Source organism: Suricata suricatta, chromosome 15, assembly GCF_006229205.1.
Source record: "Suricata suricatta isolate VVHF042 chromosome 15, meerkat_22Aug2017_6uvM2_HiC, whole genome shotgun sequence".
NCBI classification, from domain to species: domain Eukaryota; kingdom Metazoa; phylum Chordata; class Mammalia; order Carnivora; family Herpestidae; genus Suricata; species Suricata suricatta.
The window spans coordinates 67,764,052-67,783,346 of record NC_043714.1 but is presented as its reverse complement, the minus strand read 5'-3'; the positions used below and the strand labels follow the sequence as shown (position 1 = coordinate 67,783,346).

Below are 19,295 nucleotides of genomic sequence, written 5' to 3'. Positions count from 1 at the left end.
TGGGATTTTCTCTCCTCTCTCTCTGCCTCACCCCCTGCTCGCACTCTCTCTCTGTCTCAAAATAAATAAGTGTTAAAAAAAAAAACTCTCTGGCATAGACTTGGGAATGTAGGTGTGCCACTCTACCAGTACTGGTGACCTGCCCCGAGGTTTGTCCCTGCAAAACAGGGCTCCTAACCGCCATCTTGTTTCCAAGGAAAGCTGCCTTCCAACTTCACAAATGGAAAACCCTGCATCCCATCGCTCACTCCAGGGGACGTAATGACCCTCCCCTCCCCCAACTGTGGCCTGTGTCTTCATGGCCTGCAGAGAGTGGGGGAAGACTGTTTGCCTTTAGACCAGTTCCCTGTGCTCCCCCTGGTCCCATGGGTGCACTTATGGACCCCCATGATCACTTGATCACTGAAGGGACACCTCTTGATAAGGAAGAGGACGGTCACACCAGCCATGACTCACCAGCATTCTGAGATCCTGCGTATTAACCTTAAGTATTCTCCCTTCTCTGTAGAGCCCTGTGGGGTGTCCAGCAGCTTAAGTGCATGATCTGGGTGCACAGCATAGACGTTATTTCTGCGCCCTTGAAATCCTTCTGATGTAGTTGTGTGAATAGAAGCCCCCAAACCGTTTCAACTGACAAGACTGGATCATGAGACCCTTTAGATCCAAGCTAGATTACGTAGCATCTATTAAGGTTGAGAGTCCCCATGACTTTTAGGACCAAGAAATTTCTCTGTCTTTGATGAGAAAGAAATATGCAAAGTAGGAGTGATGACCCCAAAAAGCTAAGAAGCTAAGAAATCCTAGATTGGAGAGCCTGGAGCTTATTAACAATAGTCATCAGCTATTGAACATCTGATATGTACCAGGTGCTTTGTAAACATTGCAGCTAATCCTCACAAAAGCTCTATTTCCTGTTTTGTAAAAGAGAAAACTGAGGCTCAGGGACATTCAGTGATTTGCCCGAGGTCACACAGCAGTAAGGCCGGAATTGTCAGTCACGGCCCTTGAGCTCAGCTACTCTCGGTGTGCTCTTGGACAAACACATTCTCTCTCTCTCTCTGACTTGGAGCCAGTGACTGGTTCGTATGGAAAGGCTAGCTGGACCTGACCTTGAAGCAGTCTAGCAAATCCTGAATTTTAGGAAAGAGCCTCCTTTGCATACACCTGCCCAAACTGTCCAAGCTAGGCCATCCCCTCCTCGCCCGGGTACCGGCTTGAAGGTGCCCCTCGCGCAGGGTTGAAGCCCTTCCTCCCCGAAGCCTGAATCAGCCGGAGAGCCAGCGGGAGCAGCACATGCCCACTGGCGGGGGCTGCCCTGAGAGTGACGGATCATTAAGATAATGAATTTTTTTTTAAAGGAAACACAGTAAAAGGCAAATTTAAAATGACAAGTAAAATACTGAACTGGCAGCTAGCAGGCTCCAGTGGTCACTGGTCTCCACTGGGATCACATGGGATCTCTCCCTCTTTTCGTTTTTTCCACGAGAAGTACCTGATATTAGGTATTTGCAGTTATTTTATTATACTCTTGCACTTCAGAAGAATAATATTGATGAAGTGAATTGCATAACTGCTAAATCAAAATGGTATAAAAATAAAAATACTAAAATTTGACTTTCGGGGCGCCTGGGTGGCTCAGTCAGTTAAGCATCCGACTTTGGCTCAGGTCATGATCTCACGGTTCCTGGGTTCAGGCCCCACGTCGGGCTCTGTGCCGACAGCGCAGAGCCTGGAGCCTGTCTTTATATTCTATGTCTCCCTCTCTCTCTGACCCTCCCCTGCTTGTGTTGTCTCTCTCTCTGTCTCTCAAAAATAAATAAAAAACATTAAAAAAATTTTTTTAATTTTGACCTTCATGGTGGTTTTTTCCCCAGAAACTTTTCACAATTTACATGATACCTGAAGGTGATCTGCTTTCTAAAGTCTGGCTCTTTTTTCTTTTTTGTGTTTTAGATAACAGGACGTATCACTTCCAGGCAGAAGACGAGCAGGACTACGTGGCGTAAGTAGTTCTGATACAGCGGCGCGGTGCCTTGAGCCGAAAAGTCTCCTCTCTCCCGCATAGCACACCTCGAAGTCTCCATTTTATTTCTGAGAACCTCTCCTCGTGGCTCCACACGCCCGTGCCTCCCCTGGGGACCTCCAGCTGTCGCTCCTCTCTCTGTCCGGGAGCTCAGGTCACCTCCCGTGCTCCTTCAAGATTCGGCTCAGGCCTCACCACAAGGGGCTGTGTTCCTTCCTCTCACCCCGCGGCCTGCTCACACTCCTCGATGAGCCTCTGGTTCGGTCCGAGCCCTTCACAGACTGAGAGCCCTCGAGGGCAAGGGCTGAGCCTTACTCCCCCTCAGGCACCTGCCTGCACACCGTCCGGTGCCACGCTAGGCCGCCAGGGGCTTGGCTGTTAACTGTGATGGGAGCAGGAGAGCCTGGCCCTGAAGGAGCAGGACAGGCAGGTGGCTCCTGGGGGCGAGCGTGGCTCAGGAGCCCGGTGTAGGGGTGGGGGGGGACAGGCTTTGGTGTCACATGCCCCTGGGTTGGACTCCTGCCTCACCTGACCCAGGTGTGCAGGCCCAGGCAGGTCCCCACCCCCTTTCTTCATGCTCTCCTGGGCCCCCGCTGTCTTCATCCCCTCTTCCTTCCGTAGCCTGCCGGGGCTGCAAACAGCCCTATGGGCCGTCACTGCGTGGGGGAGAGGACGTTTGTGCTAAAGCTGAGAGGTAAGGGGCGCCTGGTGGCTCAGTCCGTTAGGCATCTGACTCGATTTCAGCTCAGGTCATGATCTCACGATTCATGAGCTCGAGCCCCAGGTCGGGCTCTGCGCGGACAGTAGAGAGTCTGCTTGGGATTCTCTCTCTCCCCCCCCTCCCCCTCCCTTCCTTCCCCTTCCCTCTCCGTCGGTTGAGTGTCCAACTCTTGATTTTGGCTCGGGTCATGATCCTGGGGTCGTGAGCTTGAGCTCTGCATCAAGTGTGGAGCCTGCTTGGGATTCGCTCTCTGTTTATCTCTCTCTCTCTCTGCCCCTGTCCCCCACTTGTTCTAGCTCTTGAAAAAAAATTAATTAATTTTAAAAAGTTAGTTGAAGATTTAAAATGTAATACCTGATTAACTGTTCCACTCGGGTTATTTTGCGCTTAAGTAGTGAAACCTGGGGTTGCCTGGGTGGCTCAGTCACGGGTCCGACTCTTGACTTTGGCTCAGATCATGATCTCACGGTTCGTGAGTTTGATCCACGCATTGGGCTCCATGCAGACAGTGTGGAACCTGCTTGGGATTCTCTTTGTCTCTCCCCCGCTTTCTCTGCCCCACCCCTTGTGTACACGTGTCTCTCTTCTCTCCAAATAAATAAATGTTTTTTTAAAATAATGATCCTTGCTGTTGTGTATTTAGGTTGTTTTATGGATAGACTGGTAGCACAGGATTGTTTTGTTTGGTAATGATGTGATCGCGCAGTGTATGTGACTTAATAGTCTGCACTTTGTATTTCACATTAACATCAGCATGTGTCCATGTTAGTCCATGTCTTCTGCTGGCATGAATTCTCATGGCCACTAATGAAATAGGCCTTCGTTTTCATCTCCAAGGGTTCCTCCCCAGCAATGGACTTCCAGAGAACAGATGCCTTTTCTGAACTCTTTCTTGCCTCTGTCCACTCGTCACCAGTTCTTTCTCAACCTTGTGTGGGTGGCCCCACACGGAGTCCTCTTCGTTCTGACATTTCCTTTATTCTGTGCTGGTGGAAACGCGCACCGTGTGGTCCATGCAGGTCCTCCTTTGTGTCGTTCTCACCTCATATCCGCTCCTCTCGTGTCTCTTGTCTTCTCCAGCGTGTTGCTTTGTGCTCTTTTAACTTTTTCTTCCCTTTAATTTCTTTCATTTTTCCTCTCTTTATTGTTCTGGTCAGGGCGGGAGGGGCTCTCTTTTGGAAGCCCTTGGCGAAAATAGGATGTTTGCAGTGGATGGAGAAGACAGTGGCCACTCTCTTATGTCTCCTTCTTTCTTTCGACACCAGATGGATCTCGGTATTGACGAACAGCAAAGAAGAGGCCCTGACCATGGCCTTCCGTGGAGAGCAGAGCACGGGGGAGAACAGCCTGGAAGACCTGACGAAAGCCATCATTGAGGACGTCCAACGGCTCCCCGGGAATGACGTCTGCTGTGATTGTGGCTCATCAGGTACTTGCCCCCAGACTCAGGCCGGCTGTTAAACAGCGTCTCTCCTCCTGTGAAATAAACATGAGCTAGTCATCTAAGTCCTTACCTCCTATGGACACAGACTCATTCCCACCATGTATTTCCAACTTGAATGGTCCCATCTCTGAGCCGCTTTTAAGCATGTCATTTGCTCAGCCTGGAAAATTCCCACCTGCTCTCCCCAAATGGCCACCTGCCCAAATGCTACCAGTTTAGGGAGCACCATGAAACTGTGTAGAGAGCACTGGGTGTGGAGTCCACCATCCTGGTTTGGATCACCAGTGCCGCTCACAGTGTGGATGTCCTCATGCCGAGTGCCTTTCAGTGTCCTCATCCTGAGATGGGACAGGAAACCTCAGTTGTTATGAGGACTTAATGAAATTGTCTGACACATCATACATTACTTTCCTTCCTTTCTGCTCTGGGAAACGTCCCCAACCTCTGTGTCCCACGGGTGCCACCTTCCTCCAAACTTCGGTTTTCAGGTACTATCTGTATTCTCTAGGTGTTGACGGAAGCTAGCATGAACTCAGTGCTTACATTGGACTAAGGACTCTGCTGGTAGTTTTAGTTTGTATTCTCTTCCTGAATCCTCACAGATGCTGTGTAGGCAGGATTGTAGCATCATCACCATTTGACGGATGGGGACCCTAGGGGACTCTGAGAAGTTAAGTGACCTCCCAGACTCACCCATCTGGTAGGGATCAGAACATGCCTGCAAACACGTATGATACACTTAAGTGGATGATACACTTTCTAATTTTTTTCCATATGAATACAGCCTTCTCTGTATCGCACGCCGTGAGCCCCTCAGAAACGGGTCTCCCGGTTTCTGCCATGTTCATGTGTGACCGTGACTTACGCCGTGTGTGCGAGGATGTGGTAGAGGACTCCTGAGTACTCAGGGACCGACCACGTGAATCCTGACAGTTTTAGTCACGTGGAAGTCCGTAGCCCCCCGTTGTGGGGCCCGTGGGCATTACAGGAATAGCCAGGGTCTGTGAGAGCAGCCTGTGATGTTCAGAACTCCCAGCTGTCTTGTTACCGGGACGGTGGGTCAGTGCGTGCTGTGACTGGGAGGCTAACCACACCTGTTACCTTGTCCTGTAGAAACACATCCGTCAGTGGCAGGGGTGATGGGGGGGGGGGACGTACCTCCCACAAGGATGTTTTGTGGTGCCTCACAGGAAGAGTCTTCCTGTTTTCACAAGACTAAAGAACTTAATTTTGGTTTCAGTTCAGTGTTGAAAGAAAATTTTTTTAGACTTTCTCTTATCACCCATTTTGCTCTCTGACAGGCTGATAAGCTTCATGTTAGCCCCTAGGCTGACACAAACCTCCATTTCTTCCGTTTAAATCTTCCTCCCTTAACTCCTCACAAACTTCACTACTGTTACTCTAGCTTCCTTTGTGGCCGGCACACTAAAAGTAGGTGCCGTGTTTGTTTCATTGTCTTCAAAATGTTCTTTCCACACAGAACCCACCTGGCTTTCAACCAACTTGGGCATTTTGACCTGTATAGAATGTTCCGGCATCCATCGGGAAATGGGGGTTCATATTTCTCGCATTCAGTCTTTGGAACTTGACAAATTAGGAACTTCGGAACTCTTGGTAAGTAGTGACCTGTGCTTGGAAATATATATTGTCATAAATATATTTAATACATGGCTTTAGGAGTTTTTTTTGTTTCTGCTGAGTACAGAGAATCCCGATTCCTGAATTTAGTGAATTTGCATGGATATTTAAAATGTAAATTTTGTGGTATGTAATGTTGACTATTCTGTTTCCTCTTTGAAGAACTGGTGAATCATAAGTTTCTATAATTACTTCAGCTAAACCGACTCTTTTCCTCTGGGATGGGCTTTTACAAAGCTGCCGTCTTCTTTCAGAATTAGTTTTTATATGATTCACTCACTAGAAGAGCGGTAAAGGGAATTAGGTGTTAAACTCACATGATCGCCTTACCCAGTGGCCTATGTGAATAAAGAAAATGACCAAAGGGTCTTTCTGATTTTACTGCTTGTGAGTGTGTATAAGTCCCCGTGAAGTGAGCGTCCGTTAGCTACCCCCAGTGAGCCCGTCGCTCCTTAGCCCCGAACGTGTGGAGGCAGTGAGGAGAAACAGCGTGTGAAGTGGCGGTGCTGAGATCCATCACCCGGGCCAGCCTGTCCTTCCCGTCATGCTTCACCCAGATCAGGCGCCCTCGGTGGGTCCAGGCTGAGCTGGTCCCTGCAGTAAGAACGCCAAATAAAGGAAGGGGAGGCCTGCTTGGCGTCTCCCATAACGCCTTCTGGTCAGAAGCCCTGTCCTGCATGATTTGAACACAGGTGTCCTGTGAGGGAGTCTTTACACTAAGAGGAAAGGTGCTTGAAGTAAAACGGCCTTTCGTGCAGAACGCTCTTGGGCCGAAGCTGAGTGAGCCTGGGGCGCAGAAGTCTGAAAGCCTAACTGATCACTAGCCTTGTCTGGAGAAAAGTACCCAAAAGTAGAGGCAGTTAGCCAGCCGGCCAGCAGCCATCCGCTAAGCAGTGGTGGTGTGTCTGTGTTGTGTGAGCCCCTGATTTAGGAAGTAGCATACTAACGCTCAGCTCCCTGACTCACGTCAGCATTAGAGCCTCCGATCCAATACCTGACACGTTCTTCTTTAGTGTGGAGGTGGTGTCACTCCATGGCCGTGACTTAAGGTAACGAAACCCAGTTAACAACTAGAAACAGGGAGAGTCCAAATCTGAAATATTTGCCCAGTGATAAACCCAAGATTTTCCCCCCACACACCTGGTTGCGTGAATGTTTCTTAAACTCTCCGTTGCTCCCCAAATTACCCAAACGACCAGAAGCCCTCCAGGACAAATTCTCCTGGAAGGGTCTTGAACCCAGAAGCAAAATGCTTTCTGCAGCATCTTAGCATGTACCCCAAATATAAAGGAATCCCACATCCTTCTAGAACTATTCAGTAAGAATAAATCTTCTCAGTCTAAAAATGAAGCATGTTGGAGATTGAAAAACTATTGCTGTCATTTAGCATTTAACGTAGATTCATATGTAGAACCTGCTATCTAATCTGTGTGTGTGTGTGTGTGTGTGTGTGTGTGTGTGTGTGTGTGTGTGTAGGGCCATATCCTATTCTATCTAGCATTTATCACATTGTATCTGTAAAAATTATTGCTTTTCTTTTCAGTGGCCCTGCTAGTCTGTTGGCTCTTGCAGAAAGGAACATGGTTTATACATCTCTTTACTTTCAGCACCCTAAAGTTCCATGCCTTGTGCATAGTAGGTGCTTGGTATTTGTTGACCCGATGGATGGATGGTTTATATTCTGAGTCAATGAGGGAACGATACATATTTAAAAATCTCCAAAGCAAATAATAGGAAACTTTTAAGCGAGTATAAAGAGTGACTGTATTGTGTTTTGTATATGTTACAGCTGGCCAAGAATGTAGGAAACAATAGTTTTAATGATATTATGGAAGCAAATTTACCCAGCCCCTCGCCAAAACCCACCCCTTCAAGTGATATGTAAGTACTTCTAATAGACTGAATTCTTTGCCATTCTGTAATTGTTTTACTGCTCTCCCAAGAAACGTCTTAATGGTTATAGTATTCTCTCACACACACACACACACACACACACACACACACACACACACACACACGCACACCCGCCCAGAGGAAATTCCGCTATGAGGAAAGCGCACAGAAAGGTATTTTGGAGTGAGTGCATTTCTCAAGTGCACGGATTATGTTCACTGACCCCTTTCCTTAAGTAGTTGACTCTGGAGGAGGTGTCTTCACAAAGACAGTTCTCTCTAAATCATGGCCTATTGTGACAACAGGAGACAGACAGGACACTGACCTGCAGACCTGACTGCAACTTAACTTAATGCATGGAAACAGTTGTCTCAGATCTGCCTCCTGTGGCTTCCTGCCGCTGATCCACACTCCGCCATCTTGGATAACATCGTAGAAGGAAGGAAGCTTTGACACGAACCCATAGCCATGTGTTATTCTTTGTTCCTTACCTGCCCTCTTGCTTCCCTGGAAGGCAGGAAGATTGGTATGACCACTTGTATTTTACGGGTGAGGAAACTGAGGCGTGCTGTGAGGCCATACCTTTACCCAGGGCCACATAGATAGCAACTGGTATCAGTCTTGAATTGAGCCATTCCATTCGTGAGTCGGAGGTTCCATCCATCCCACAGTAGCTACCTTTCAAAGATTATGAAGTCCCCCACAGCGGGAGAGCAGAAGCCAGGCTTCGGCCAGTCTCCAGGGGGCTGCAGGTCCTCCAGTTTGTCAGACCATGGCTGTCTCGTCTTAAAAGGACTTTGACTTGAGGGTAAAGAACATCCATGAAAGTCACATCTTGGTTACCAGCAGAATCTGCAAGTGGCCGAAGTCTGCCATCAGGCAGCTTGCCCCTTCGCTGCCGACCCAGAATGAAGGGAAGAGGCGTCACCTGGGTTTTAAACAGTGGTGCCTGGCTTGGGATAGGGTGCTGGCGCCTCCACACAGACTGGCGTTTAGTGAGCGAGAACTCTCAGGTCCCAGGAGTTAGAGCTTTCTCAGAAAGAGGAAAGCGTCTAGGTGCTGTGCATTCTTTCATTCAGAGTACACCAGTGAGTTCTTCTACCCATTTTCAGGGAACAAAAACCAAAGCTCATGAAGATTAAGTAGTTGGCCCCAAGTCGTACAGCTGATGTGCTATAGAACTAGGATTTGAACCCAAATCCATTTACTGCTTATTTTATTAAGTGGCTCGAGTTAACTAGGAAAGTCGTGGGGTGATTTCAGGTGTGGGTGGCTCTAAGATGTCAAACGGTATCCTCTGGACCCTTGCTGGCTGGCCTGATTCTTCCTCCTTTACTCTGAGCAGATTTGCATTCGGCCTTTCTGCAGCTTGGGCTGCTTAGGTCGGATAGCCCTGCAGCTGGGAGCTGGGCTCAGTCCCGGAGCCTGGGACAGACCTGAAAAATGGAGAAAGGATGAGTCCTCAGGAAGGAAATGCACACGCCCACTAAGACTTCAGGTGTTACCCATGACAGTCTCCCGTCCCCAGCCGAACCTTCGGGAAAGACCAGTCATTTTTATTCATCTTTATTCTGGCGCTCAATGACCTGAGCCTGGGAGAGTGACTCTAAGGACCGCCTTAGTGAGCCTCCGTGTTCTTACCTGTTCAAATAAGGGACTGTGTCAGATGAGTACGTTCTGGAGACTTCACTGGTCTTTTAGAATTGTTCTTTCAAATGTTGTGTTTTCTTTGTATATGTAAGTGTATCTGATTTTGAAGTAGTGGGAAACAGCAGATTTCTCTAGCTATTGTCACGATGGGAAAAAACCCTGCTATGATATTTGTACCCATGAATTTTGTGACTATATAGATTGCCTGCACATATACTAGTAAGTATGTATTAGTTTCTTCATCCTGTGATGGGATAACTTGGTCTGAAACCTGGTTGGTTTAAATGCTTAAAAGGAGTCTTGGAGAATGTATTTCACTTAAAGAGAACTGTTTTTCAGGGGGAAAATATGTAGATTTTTCTTAGCTCGTAGAAAATAAGTATTTATATGTTGCTTTGCTCTACTTCAGGACTGTACGGAAAGAATACATCACTGCAAAGTACGTAGATCATAAGTTTTCAAGGAAGGCCTGTTCGTCTTCGTCGGCTAAACTGAATGAGTTGTTCGAGGCCATCAAATCTCGGGATTTACTTGCACTAATTCAGGTGTACGCAGAGGGGGTGGAGCTAATGGAACCGCTGCTGGAGCACGGGCAGGTAAGGCCCCACTCAAACCGTAAGGTAGAAGGGGATATGGAAAATGACGTTAAAAGCTAATTCCTTTTATTATAACCCAGCAGAGTGAGATACATTGAGTGGCCATGTCTCAGCCAGGACAATTTGAGAGTGAAAGTTGCGCTATTAATAATTAATGTCGGGGTGACTGATGGGAACAAAGCTGCTCTAGGCAAAGTAGGACATGCGCTCACCTTACTTACTCTCATCCTGTCCTTTTCAGGAGCTTGGGGAGACGGCCCTGCATCTTGCAGTCCGAACTGCAGACCAAACATCTCTCCACTTGGTTGACTTCCTTGTACAAAACTGGTATGCTTTTCGTTTTCTCCGAATATGCCTTATCATTCACGCCAACTTCTTAGTGGTCCAGGTCAGGGATACACAAGCTTTGGGTAACGTCTCTGCAGGTTGTGAAACATATGGAGGGTCAGATATGGCCTACAGTAGGCTACAGTTTGCCAACCCTTAGCCTAGAAAGATATAAAATCCTGTCTGTGTCCAAAACCTACTGCATTAGGAAAGGTTGAAAGGGGAAAGTCTTAACACAGGTCAACAGGATCTGAATTTTCATTTTTCTTAAGTTCATTGAAAAACTACAGTTGTGTTGTGCACCTGGGTGGCTGAGTCAGTTAAGTCTCCATTTCTTGATCTCAGCTCAGGTCGTGACCTCACAGTTCATGGGATCGAGCCCCACGTTAGGCTCTGTGTTGATAGCACGGAGCCTGCTTAGTATTCTCTCTCTTCTTCTGCCCTTCCCCCACTCATTCTCACTCTCTCTCTCTCAAAATAAATAAACATTAAAAAGAAAAAAACCACTACAGTGTGTGTGGCCAACCCAATAGCTAATTCTAATTTGGGACATGCTAATAGGAGGATGATATTAAACACCAGCCATTGGACTTGCTGTATTGTCTGGTGGGTAGTTCTGTGAGCCAGAGGAGGGACTGAGCCCATCTGGGGCAAGCGGGCAAAAGAGCGAAGGGATTTGGACTCACATATGAAGAACGGTACCTGGACACAGCCACATTGTGTATGTAAATGTCCACACCTCTTTCTCAGAGGTGGGACAGTGTGGTCTTTAAGAGCCTTGGCTCCGGGACAGACTGGCGTTTTTCAAATCCCTGCTTGTCGCCCCCGTGCCTTGGTAGTCCTGAAAGCAAGCCCTCCATCCTCTCTGCACCTCAGCGTTCCCATCTGTAAAGCAGAGGTGGTGCTGACCCGCCCCGCTGGGTGGTTGTGAACAGTTAGAACGGAGAGAGGCAGCACCTGTCCCCTAGGAGACCCTCAAGACACGCCGGCTATTACTGTCCGCGTGTGGCTTAGACACGTGGGCGTGACGTTAGCTACATCGTAGTTTTCCCTGAGCTTGCACATAGGTCTCAGACTTGACTCGGTCATCAGCAGCCAGAGAAGTGTTAATCTGTAGCTTTCAATCATATCCTTTATGTCACATTTAAATTACATTTGAAATTGGACTTTTTCCTGGTAATGCTTAATTTTTCAGCGGGAACCTGGATAAGCAGACAGCCCTGGGCAACACGGCCCTGCACTACTGCAGTCTGTACGGCAAACCCGAGTGTTTAAAGCTGCTTCTGAGGGGCAAGCCCACCGTGAGCATCGGTAAGCGTGACACCAAGCATCTCAACAAGCCAGCCTGGGCGTTCGGTTGGCCAGACCGAGACTCGCGTGTTATGTTATAATTTGATCATTGTCAGGAGCCTCTTCAAGATACACCTTAGATAATTATGCCGATTTCTTTTCCTCTGTTTCAGTGAACCAGGCTGGAGAGACTGCCCTGGACATAGCAAAGAGATTGAAAGCTACTCAGTGTGAAGATCTGGTAGGCAGAACGGAGCTGGGGAAGGGGGAGGGGGGTGGACGGGGTACCCATCAGACACGTCATTCTCAGAACCTGGGGTCGGGATAAAAGAAACAGGTCTGTCTTTCTGAACACTGGCTGAAGACGGTCAGATGGGGACGAGGGCTACGTGTGAAAAAGTGGTGAAAGGATCCGTCCCCATCTGTCTTTTCCACACGGTTAGGACACAGGAGCCAAAAGGCATGTGAGAGATCTTGTTACCAGACAGGCTTGTGACTCAAAGTCCTGCTTTTTTATATGCCAGGCCATAAGGCGTTCTCCACCGCTCAGTAGTACAGAATTACCCAGAAGCCACTTCCGTAAATTGGGCAAGTAAAGTTCCGAGTACAATGGTTTTCAAAAGGTGAAAGGCACAGCTTGCCCCAGTGGCCCATCCTGTCTGATCCCAGTGGTTCTCGCTCCCCACCCTGGGCCTTCGTGTAGCGTGATTCTCTTGCCCACGGGGGAGGCCGAGATGGGAAAGGTGAGTTCCCGCCTCTTGCTCTCTGCCAAGCGTGGGCTCCAGGCCAGCAGTTCTGGGTTTGAATTCTCACGAGAATCCTCAGAGGAGAGCTCTAGCTCTCCGTGCCCCCATTTTACAAATAAGGAAAGTGGGCCACCCAAGGAGCCAGGAGGTCTGACCTGAAGGGCCTGCCTCTCACACGTCACTAACTCTGATGTTGTCTTCCAGCCAGCAATTGGCACTATTGAGGCTCATTTTAATATTTAAGAAAGCTTTTCATTTCGGAGAGAAGTCCGGTTATCAAAATGAGAAAGGCTCTGCCTGTAGCTCTTCGCCACTCCTCTCAAGCCCGCCCACAGCGGCCCGGCCTGTAAAATCGGAGCTTTGCCCCCTCAGGCGGCCACTGGGGATTAATTTGAAAGCAGGAACGAGGTGGGATTTGCTCCGTGGTTATGTCCTAGCAGGACGCATAACCCTTCCGTTAACGTCACTACACCGGCTGTGTGTCACTTTCAGCTTTCCCAGGCTAAGTCTGGGAAGTTCAACCCGCACGTCCACGTGGAGTATGAGTGGAACCTGCGTCAGGAGGAGATGGACGAGAGCGACGACGACCTGGACGACAAGGTGAGCGCCGCAGTGCCTCCGCGCCCCCGCCGCCGCTCCCGGGCTCTCCGCCCCGCGTGAGCGAGACCCCTTTTCTCCCGAGAGTGTCTGGTCCTGCGACCTGAGGCTAGTTTCTTTGCTCAGTCTCTGACCCTTGCTCGGTACCAGAGCTGGGAAACCAGACCCAGCAGGATGTGGCTGAAGGGAGAGGGAGTGAGAGTGGAATTTATTTGTAGGAACTGACTCACGTGACAGCGGGAGCCGGCAGGTCCGCACGGCATAGGGCAGGCCGGCAGGCTGGAGACCCTAGCAGGAGTCGATGGTGTGGTCTTGAGTCCCGACATCCCCAGTCTCTTCTCAAAAGCCCTTCAACTAATTAGATGAGGCCCACCACACTATGGAGGGTAGTCCCTTTTACTCAAAATGTAATTTAAACCTTAGTCACATCGAAAGAAAATCCCTTTACTGCAGCATCCAGACTGGTCTTCGACCAAACACCGGGGCACCACAGCCCAGCCAAGTGGTGGGTTAGCCATCAGAGCAGCTCATTAATAAATGAAAAGTTGTCACCTATTGAGTACTTAGGTTTGGACTAGGCCGTGGGAAGCACGTTGCCCGTGCCGCCTCACACCGTTGTTGCCAAAAGCCCACTATGGCGTTGCTCTGGCCCCCATTTTACAGAAGGGAGAACTGACGCACGGAGATTTTGCAACCTAAGGTCTCAGAGCTGGTGCAGAGCGACTCGGGGCTGCACCTGGGCCCGTCTGCCTCTCACAGACCGTAAATGCCTCTGAGGGTTCGTTCGTGCAGTTTTCATCAGCTCTGGATTGAGCGCTTCCTCGTTCCTGGGCGGCCTGTAAGGAGAGGTCATACCAAGGTGTCCACAAGACAGTCTTCGCTTTGAGAAGAGGAACTGTAATGGGTGACCGTTACAGTGACAGCTTGGGGGACATCCCTGAGACGTGTTCAGAGGACTGAGCAACCGCCTGAGCCTTGGCAGGCAGGGAAGACCCTACCAAGGAAGAAGCCCTGGAGATGGGTTTTTGAGAGTTGGGAGGAGCTTGCCAGGCAAAGAAGCGGGGAGGAACGCATCTTTCCGGGGAGAGAGAGCAGTATGTGCAAAGGCCAAGGGGTCGTGATAGAGCTGGAAGCCTGGGCAGTGGTCAGAAGCCAGTGTGCAAGGTGCCCTTCGAGTGGGTTGGGGGGAGAGGGGTCAGGCTGCCCCAGTCAGGAAGCATGTTACGGGCCAAATATGGCCTTGGGGCTGTTTCCACAGAAATCACTGTCAGAGGAAGCAGCTTCCCCACCAGCTCAGGCCGCAGCGTGAGGAACAGGCTGGAGCTGAAAGCAGCTGCAATGAGGAGCCCAGGGCTGTTCAGGGAGCCTCGGGGGCTGGCGTGCGCGTGCGGCAGTCGCAGGGCCCCGGTGCACTTCTGAGCTTCCACTCGGGTCGTCGTGGCCCTGGGTGACCTCAGGACTTCTGCCTGGGGAAGTTACATGGCTGCCCTTGCAGTCACCAGGAGTGCAAACACGAGGGACCCCCTATAGGCAACTGGATACAGTTTGGAATTCGAGAGGCCGGGCTGGGACCCGCAGGTCTGAGTCAGCAGTGTCAGGCGTCACTCTGGCCGCGATGCGGAGGCTGCTTCCTAAGGGGATGTGAGAGGAGAAGGGCGGCGAGGACAGAGCACTGCGACGTGAGAGGCTTGAGCAGGGAGGGGACACAGTGTAGAGATTACACATATGGGAATCTGTTCAGCGCCAGTAAAAGTAATCCGCACAGGGCAGGTATCTGTTAATTAAAGTTACATTTGACCGTGACCTTAGGCTTCTGAACCCTTCTGATCGCTAACCGGTGCCTCCCTAATGTGACCCTGATAATGGTGAGCAGGGAGTGGGGAGTGTAGGAGCCGCATCCTTGGTGCTGGGTGGCGGCTGACCTCAGGGCACGCAGAGGGCACGGGAGCCCCCCTCCCAGCGGGGCCTGCAGTGTAGTCCTCCGTGAATGCCTCACCCGCTGCGCTGTTCTGTCCCCACAGCCCAGCCCTGTCAAGAAAGAGCGCTCGCCGAGGCCTCAGAGCTTCTGCCACTCGTCCAGTGTCTCCCCCCAGGACAAGCTGTCACTGCCGGGGTTCAGCACCCCGAGGGACAAGCAGCGGCTCTCCTACGGCGCCTTCACCAACCAGATCTTCGCCTCCACGAGCACAGATTCGCCCACGTCACCAACCACCGAGGCACCCCCGCTGCCTCCGAGAAACGCCGGGAAAGGTAGGGACTTTGAGAAGGGCTTTGCAACTCCATCCTCAAAGCTAGCAGTCTACACAGCCTCGAGGTAAACACGGCAGGGTGCCTCTGAGTGGCAGAGGACGGAACGTGAGGTCAAGGACAGCTCGAAATGGGGACCATGCCGTGTGCTCAGCACCAACAGTAAAAGAGCGCCGTGGGCCCGCCTCGTGTGTTGTGCTGTCCGTACCTCGCAACGGCCCCATGAGGTGTGTGCTCTCGCGCCCATTTTATAGATGTGGCTTGCAGAGGCTGAGTGACTTGCCCGAGGTCACCCAGCCGGTAAGTGGTAGAGTCGACATGGAGTCCAAGGTCCACCTGGCGCCGAAACCTGTGCTCTGTCCTGTTGGCTGGCGGGGGTGGGATCATAGTTCTTCTCTGAACGGGTCCTCTCCTCTCCGCCGAGATGTCGCTTCTGAAGATGTCGGCAGTAACAGCGATAGGCAGCAGTTACAAAGCACGTCGCATTTTAGGCTCACAAAATGAGGTGGGGGCCGCAGCTGCTGGCGTCAGGCCGACGAGGGGACTGTGGTGCGGAGATGTTGAGTGATCGGCCTCATGCTCTCAGATACCTGTGATTCTCGCCGGGTCCTGTAGGACCCGAGCCCACACTCCGGTGCTTTCTGATGAGGGTTGTTTTCCCACGGGACACTCTCCGGGAAGACTCTTACCCAGAAGAGGGTCATTGCGTAGAGACGGTTGTCTGATGCCTCCGCCGGGCTGGCACCGAGAGCTGATGGTCCACCGCCCTGTTCCGTAGCAACCAAGCGCGTGTCCTGTGTCCTGAATCCACAGAGGGTGCCCTGTCCTGAGTGTCCGGGCTTTCCCACCTGTGCTGGGACACGCTGAGACACAGAAATGGCAACATGAAGGGACACCCCAACCAGGGGGAAACGGAGAGCTGTGGCTTTGGATTTGGTCTCAGCCAGTCAACCCAAGCGCAGGATCCTCCCTGTGTGCTCAGCTCGCGCTAACGCAGGTTCCAAGGGCCTCTCCGTACACAATGCTGTGCCTATTTGAATCACACTGGGGCTATTTTCTGAGAAATGTGAGCTTTATTCAGAACAGCATTTTTTCAGAGCTCATTCTTCATTGAAATAGTGTTATAAATGGGAGCTGTGTTCTTAGACCCCAAATGGCCTCACAGATCATAAAATAATGGGGAAAAGTTAAAATAAGGTTTGGGCACGAGCAGGTCTCATCAAAGATAACTAGTGACCATAACGTAAGAGTAACAGCATGCATAAGCCGGTGGTTTAACCCGCCAGTGTTTGTCTTACCTTTCTATACGTTATAGTAGAATGTATGTAAATAAGCATCAGAATCCGTATTGAAACACTAACATCTCAAGTGGCAGATGTGTTCCGTACTATAAGAGTCCTAGGTTGCTGCCCACCTCCGGGTAATGAGATTTCCCCATCAGAGCAGCAATCTCATAAGATTTCTGTGCCCAAAGGGGACCACGAGAAACCTTCAGACCATTATAAAACAATCGAAGAAATCATTCTGAACACGTTCGCATCCCTGATCATGGTTACCAATGTGGTAGGGAAGACCTGTCTAGATGGATAGGACAGACCCGTTCCTGTTGTGGGAGCCCCTGAGTAATGGAGAACCTTGAAAAAGGTCTCCAGGAGAGGACACCAGAGTCCTTGGGGGCCAGGAGACCACCTCACCTCCCTCCACCTGTTTCTGTAATTTCATCTCAAGGGGGCACAGAAACCCACAAATAACACTATCTGACTTGACGCCAAGCATCTGTCTCTTGCCTTGAATAAATTCTATCTAGCTCTTTACCAAAGGCCCGGAAAACAAAGACCAAATGTGTTAAGTGATCCAACTGGTGGAACAAGGGCTCGGAGACTTGGCCGTAGCCAGTGTGGTCAGCCCCGGACCGGCCATACTTCCCCACAGCCTGGCCCCGAAACTCCCGACTCTGACTCTGCTGGAACCCGAGTGCTCCTGCAGGCTGCTCACGGTGGGCGTCAGAGGCAGAGAGATGCAGGCAGCAGGGGCTCCCCAGGACTCTACAAAGGGGAGCTGTGCCCCCCAGTCAGCCTGGCTCAAGGGCTCCCACATTTGGAAAAGTGATCGTGTTTAGAATGCAGATCTTAGAAGACATTGGTGAAAGTCAGCTGACACTCTGTGCAGAGAGAATTCTCCTCTGTTTTATGGCCCTTACATTTTTTTTTTCAGTTCATTCTGTTGAACTGGTAGAACCATTTGCATGAAAACAAGGATGTCTTGAATCTGTCGTTTGGCTGCTCATTTTCCATGGAAGTGATGTCGACGTCTTTGCTTGCTGCAGCAGCCATTTCCACGCTGTGAATTTAGGGCTCTGGCAGGCGGCGGCTTCCGGCAAGGCATAGCAGACACTGAGGATCAAGTCCCCACTAATAAGAGGAGTACAGAGGCGAAGCGGAGAAAGAGTTATTCTGAGTCCGCGCAGGAATATTTTCCAGAATCTGCAGCTGCCTCCTCAGAACGCGAGGCAGTGTGACCTCAGTTGCCGTCCAGCTAAGTCTCCTTGTGCTGGAGCAGGCCTGCAGTGAGGTGGGAAGGCTCGGTGGCTCCGAACCCGGTTCGGACTCTGAAGCCTTAGACACATTTTGCCGCCTAACCTCTTCAGACCTGTGAAGCCCAGCAAGTTTACGTCCAAGCTGCAAAATTAATTTATGCAGAAGTTACTCCCTTGTGATCCGCACCTGCCCTCCACTTTATGGTTATGTTTATTAGGACTGGAAATTCTTCCAGCTTGCCAAGATGAGGTTTTTCATCTCTCAGCCAACGTTAATGTCCCAGAAGCTGGGTTCTTGAGAGCTGGAGGGAGCTGGAAGGTGATGGCAGTGCGCAGCCAGTTGTTCAGCTGCAGAAACCGAGCCCTGGAAAGGGCGAGGAGCTGACCTGAGGCCACAAGGCGGCTGTTAGAGGATAGAAAGTAAAAAAATGAGCCTTAAGACTCATCAAACCAGACCTTCTAGTTTCCTCTTTCCCACACTGAGGAAGGCGGTCGATCACTGCCTTGAATTTCTCGAGAACTTGCCCTGGGAATCTAGTGAGACAGTATGTAGAGAATGCGTTTTGTAAAAAGCAGAGCCCTGACGTCCCATGAGGTGGGGGCTCCTAGGACGTCTGGCTGTGACCACAGACATCTCTAGGGCACGGAGGGACCTGGTGAGCAGCGTGGTGCCGTCCGACCCGTCCTGCAGGGCAGGGCTGGAGACAGATACTGCGTGCTTGTGCTTGGGGGGTTGGTTGGATTTAACTGTTTCTGCGTGGTTTTAAGCTGCAGGACTGCGTTTCTCTTGCATCGTACAATTCCACGCCACTTACGTAACAGGGACGCAAGCTGGAATGTACACAAGGTGTCCTGCAGGTTAGCGAGAGGTGCGGGAAGCATGTAGCCGGGCACCTGGCACAGAGTCAGTGCCCCGTGAGGCCCTGGCTGCCCGCACTGCAGCCACTCCAGCTCCCTGGCTCTAAAAAGGCTCCTTTGGGGGAAAAGGAAGGCAGGCTGATGCAACCAAGTCCCATAAACGAGCAGGAACAGGCACCTTGTGCTCAAGGAGAGGCTTCGTTAAATAAATGAACGATCAGTGGCTGGTAAATCTGACCTCACAAGACGTATTTGACTTTCTTAAAAGAACTAACTTCCCAAACTTTGAGCAACACGCACCACCGACGGTTAATGACAGTTTCCTCCTGTTTGCTGGTGGAGCCGGGGCCCTGTGCCCACTCTGAGTGTCGGGTGAACATCTATACGACTCTGCTGCGCTGGCGCACATCATACGCATTTTTCGTCTGTGGACTTCCGCTTCAGACAGGCCGCGGCCCCTGGGGGGGACCAGCAGGCGGTCAGCACAGCAGCAGGCACTGGCGGACCGAGGGGCCCAGTCGGTGCTCACTCACGGGAGCCCCTCTCCGCCATCAGCTTGGGCGAGGACACTCGGTAGCCTCATGAATCCCAGAGCAAAGCATGAGAGCCACACACTGTCTAACGCATAGCCACAATGCGAGGACCTGGGCAGAGTGAGCCCATGGGGGCAAACCTCACTTGCTCCTCCTCCAAGAAGCCTCCTTCCCTTGACCCACCCAAGAGGTGGGG

The 19,295-nt window shown here is 50.7% G+C and overlaps 1 protein-coding gene across 4 annotated transcripts in view; it reads left to right on the top strand.

Moving 5' to 3' along the window:
- The window catches only part of ASAP1 (ArfGAP with SH3 domain, ankyrin repeat and PH domain 1), a 310,121-nt gene that overhangs the window by 260,269 nt on the left and 30,557 nt on the right, over window positions 1–19,295 (top strand). For all 4 annotated transcript variants that reach the window (XM_029923855.1, XM_029923857.1, XM_029923859.1 and 1 more), the window contains 10 exons: window positions 1,954–2,002; window positions 4,010–4,173; window positions 5,669–5,802; window positions 7,616–7,707; window positions 9,779–9,965; window positions 10,207–10,292; window positions 11,488–11,603; window positions 11,756–11,823; window positions 12,821–12,928; window positions 14,947–15,175. In XM_029923855.1, the coding sequence (XP_029779715.1) occupies window positions 1,954–2,002; window positions 4,010–4,173; window positions 5,669–5,802; window positions 7,616–7,707; window positions 9,779–9,965; window positions 10,207–10,292; window positions 11,488–11,603; window positions 11,756–11,823; window positions 12,821–12,928; window positions 14,947–15,175 (1,233 nt within the window). The remainder of the gene's footprint in view (window positions 1–1,953; window positions 2,003–4,009; window positions 4,174–5,668; window positions 5,803–7,615; window positions 7,708–9,778; window positions 9,966–10,206; window positions 10,293–11,487; window positions 11,604–11,755; window positions 11,824–12,820; window positions 12,929–14,946; window positions 15,176–19,295) is intronic.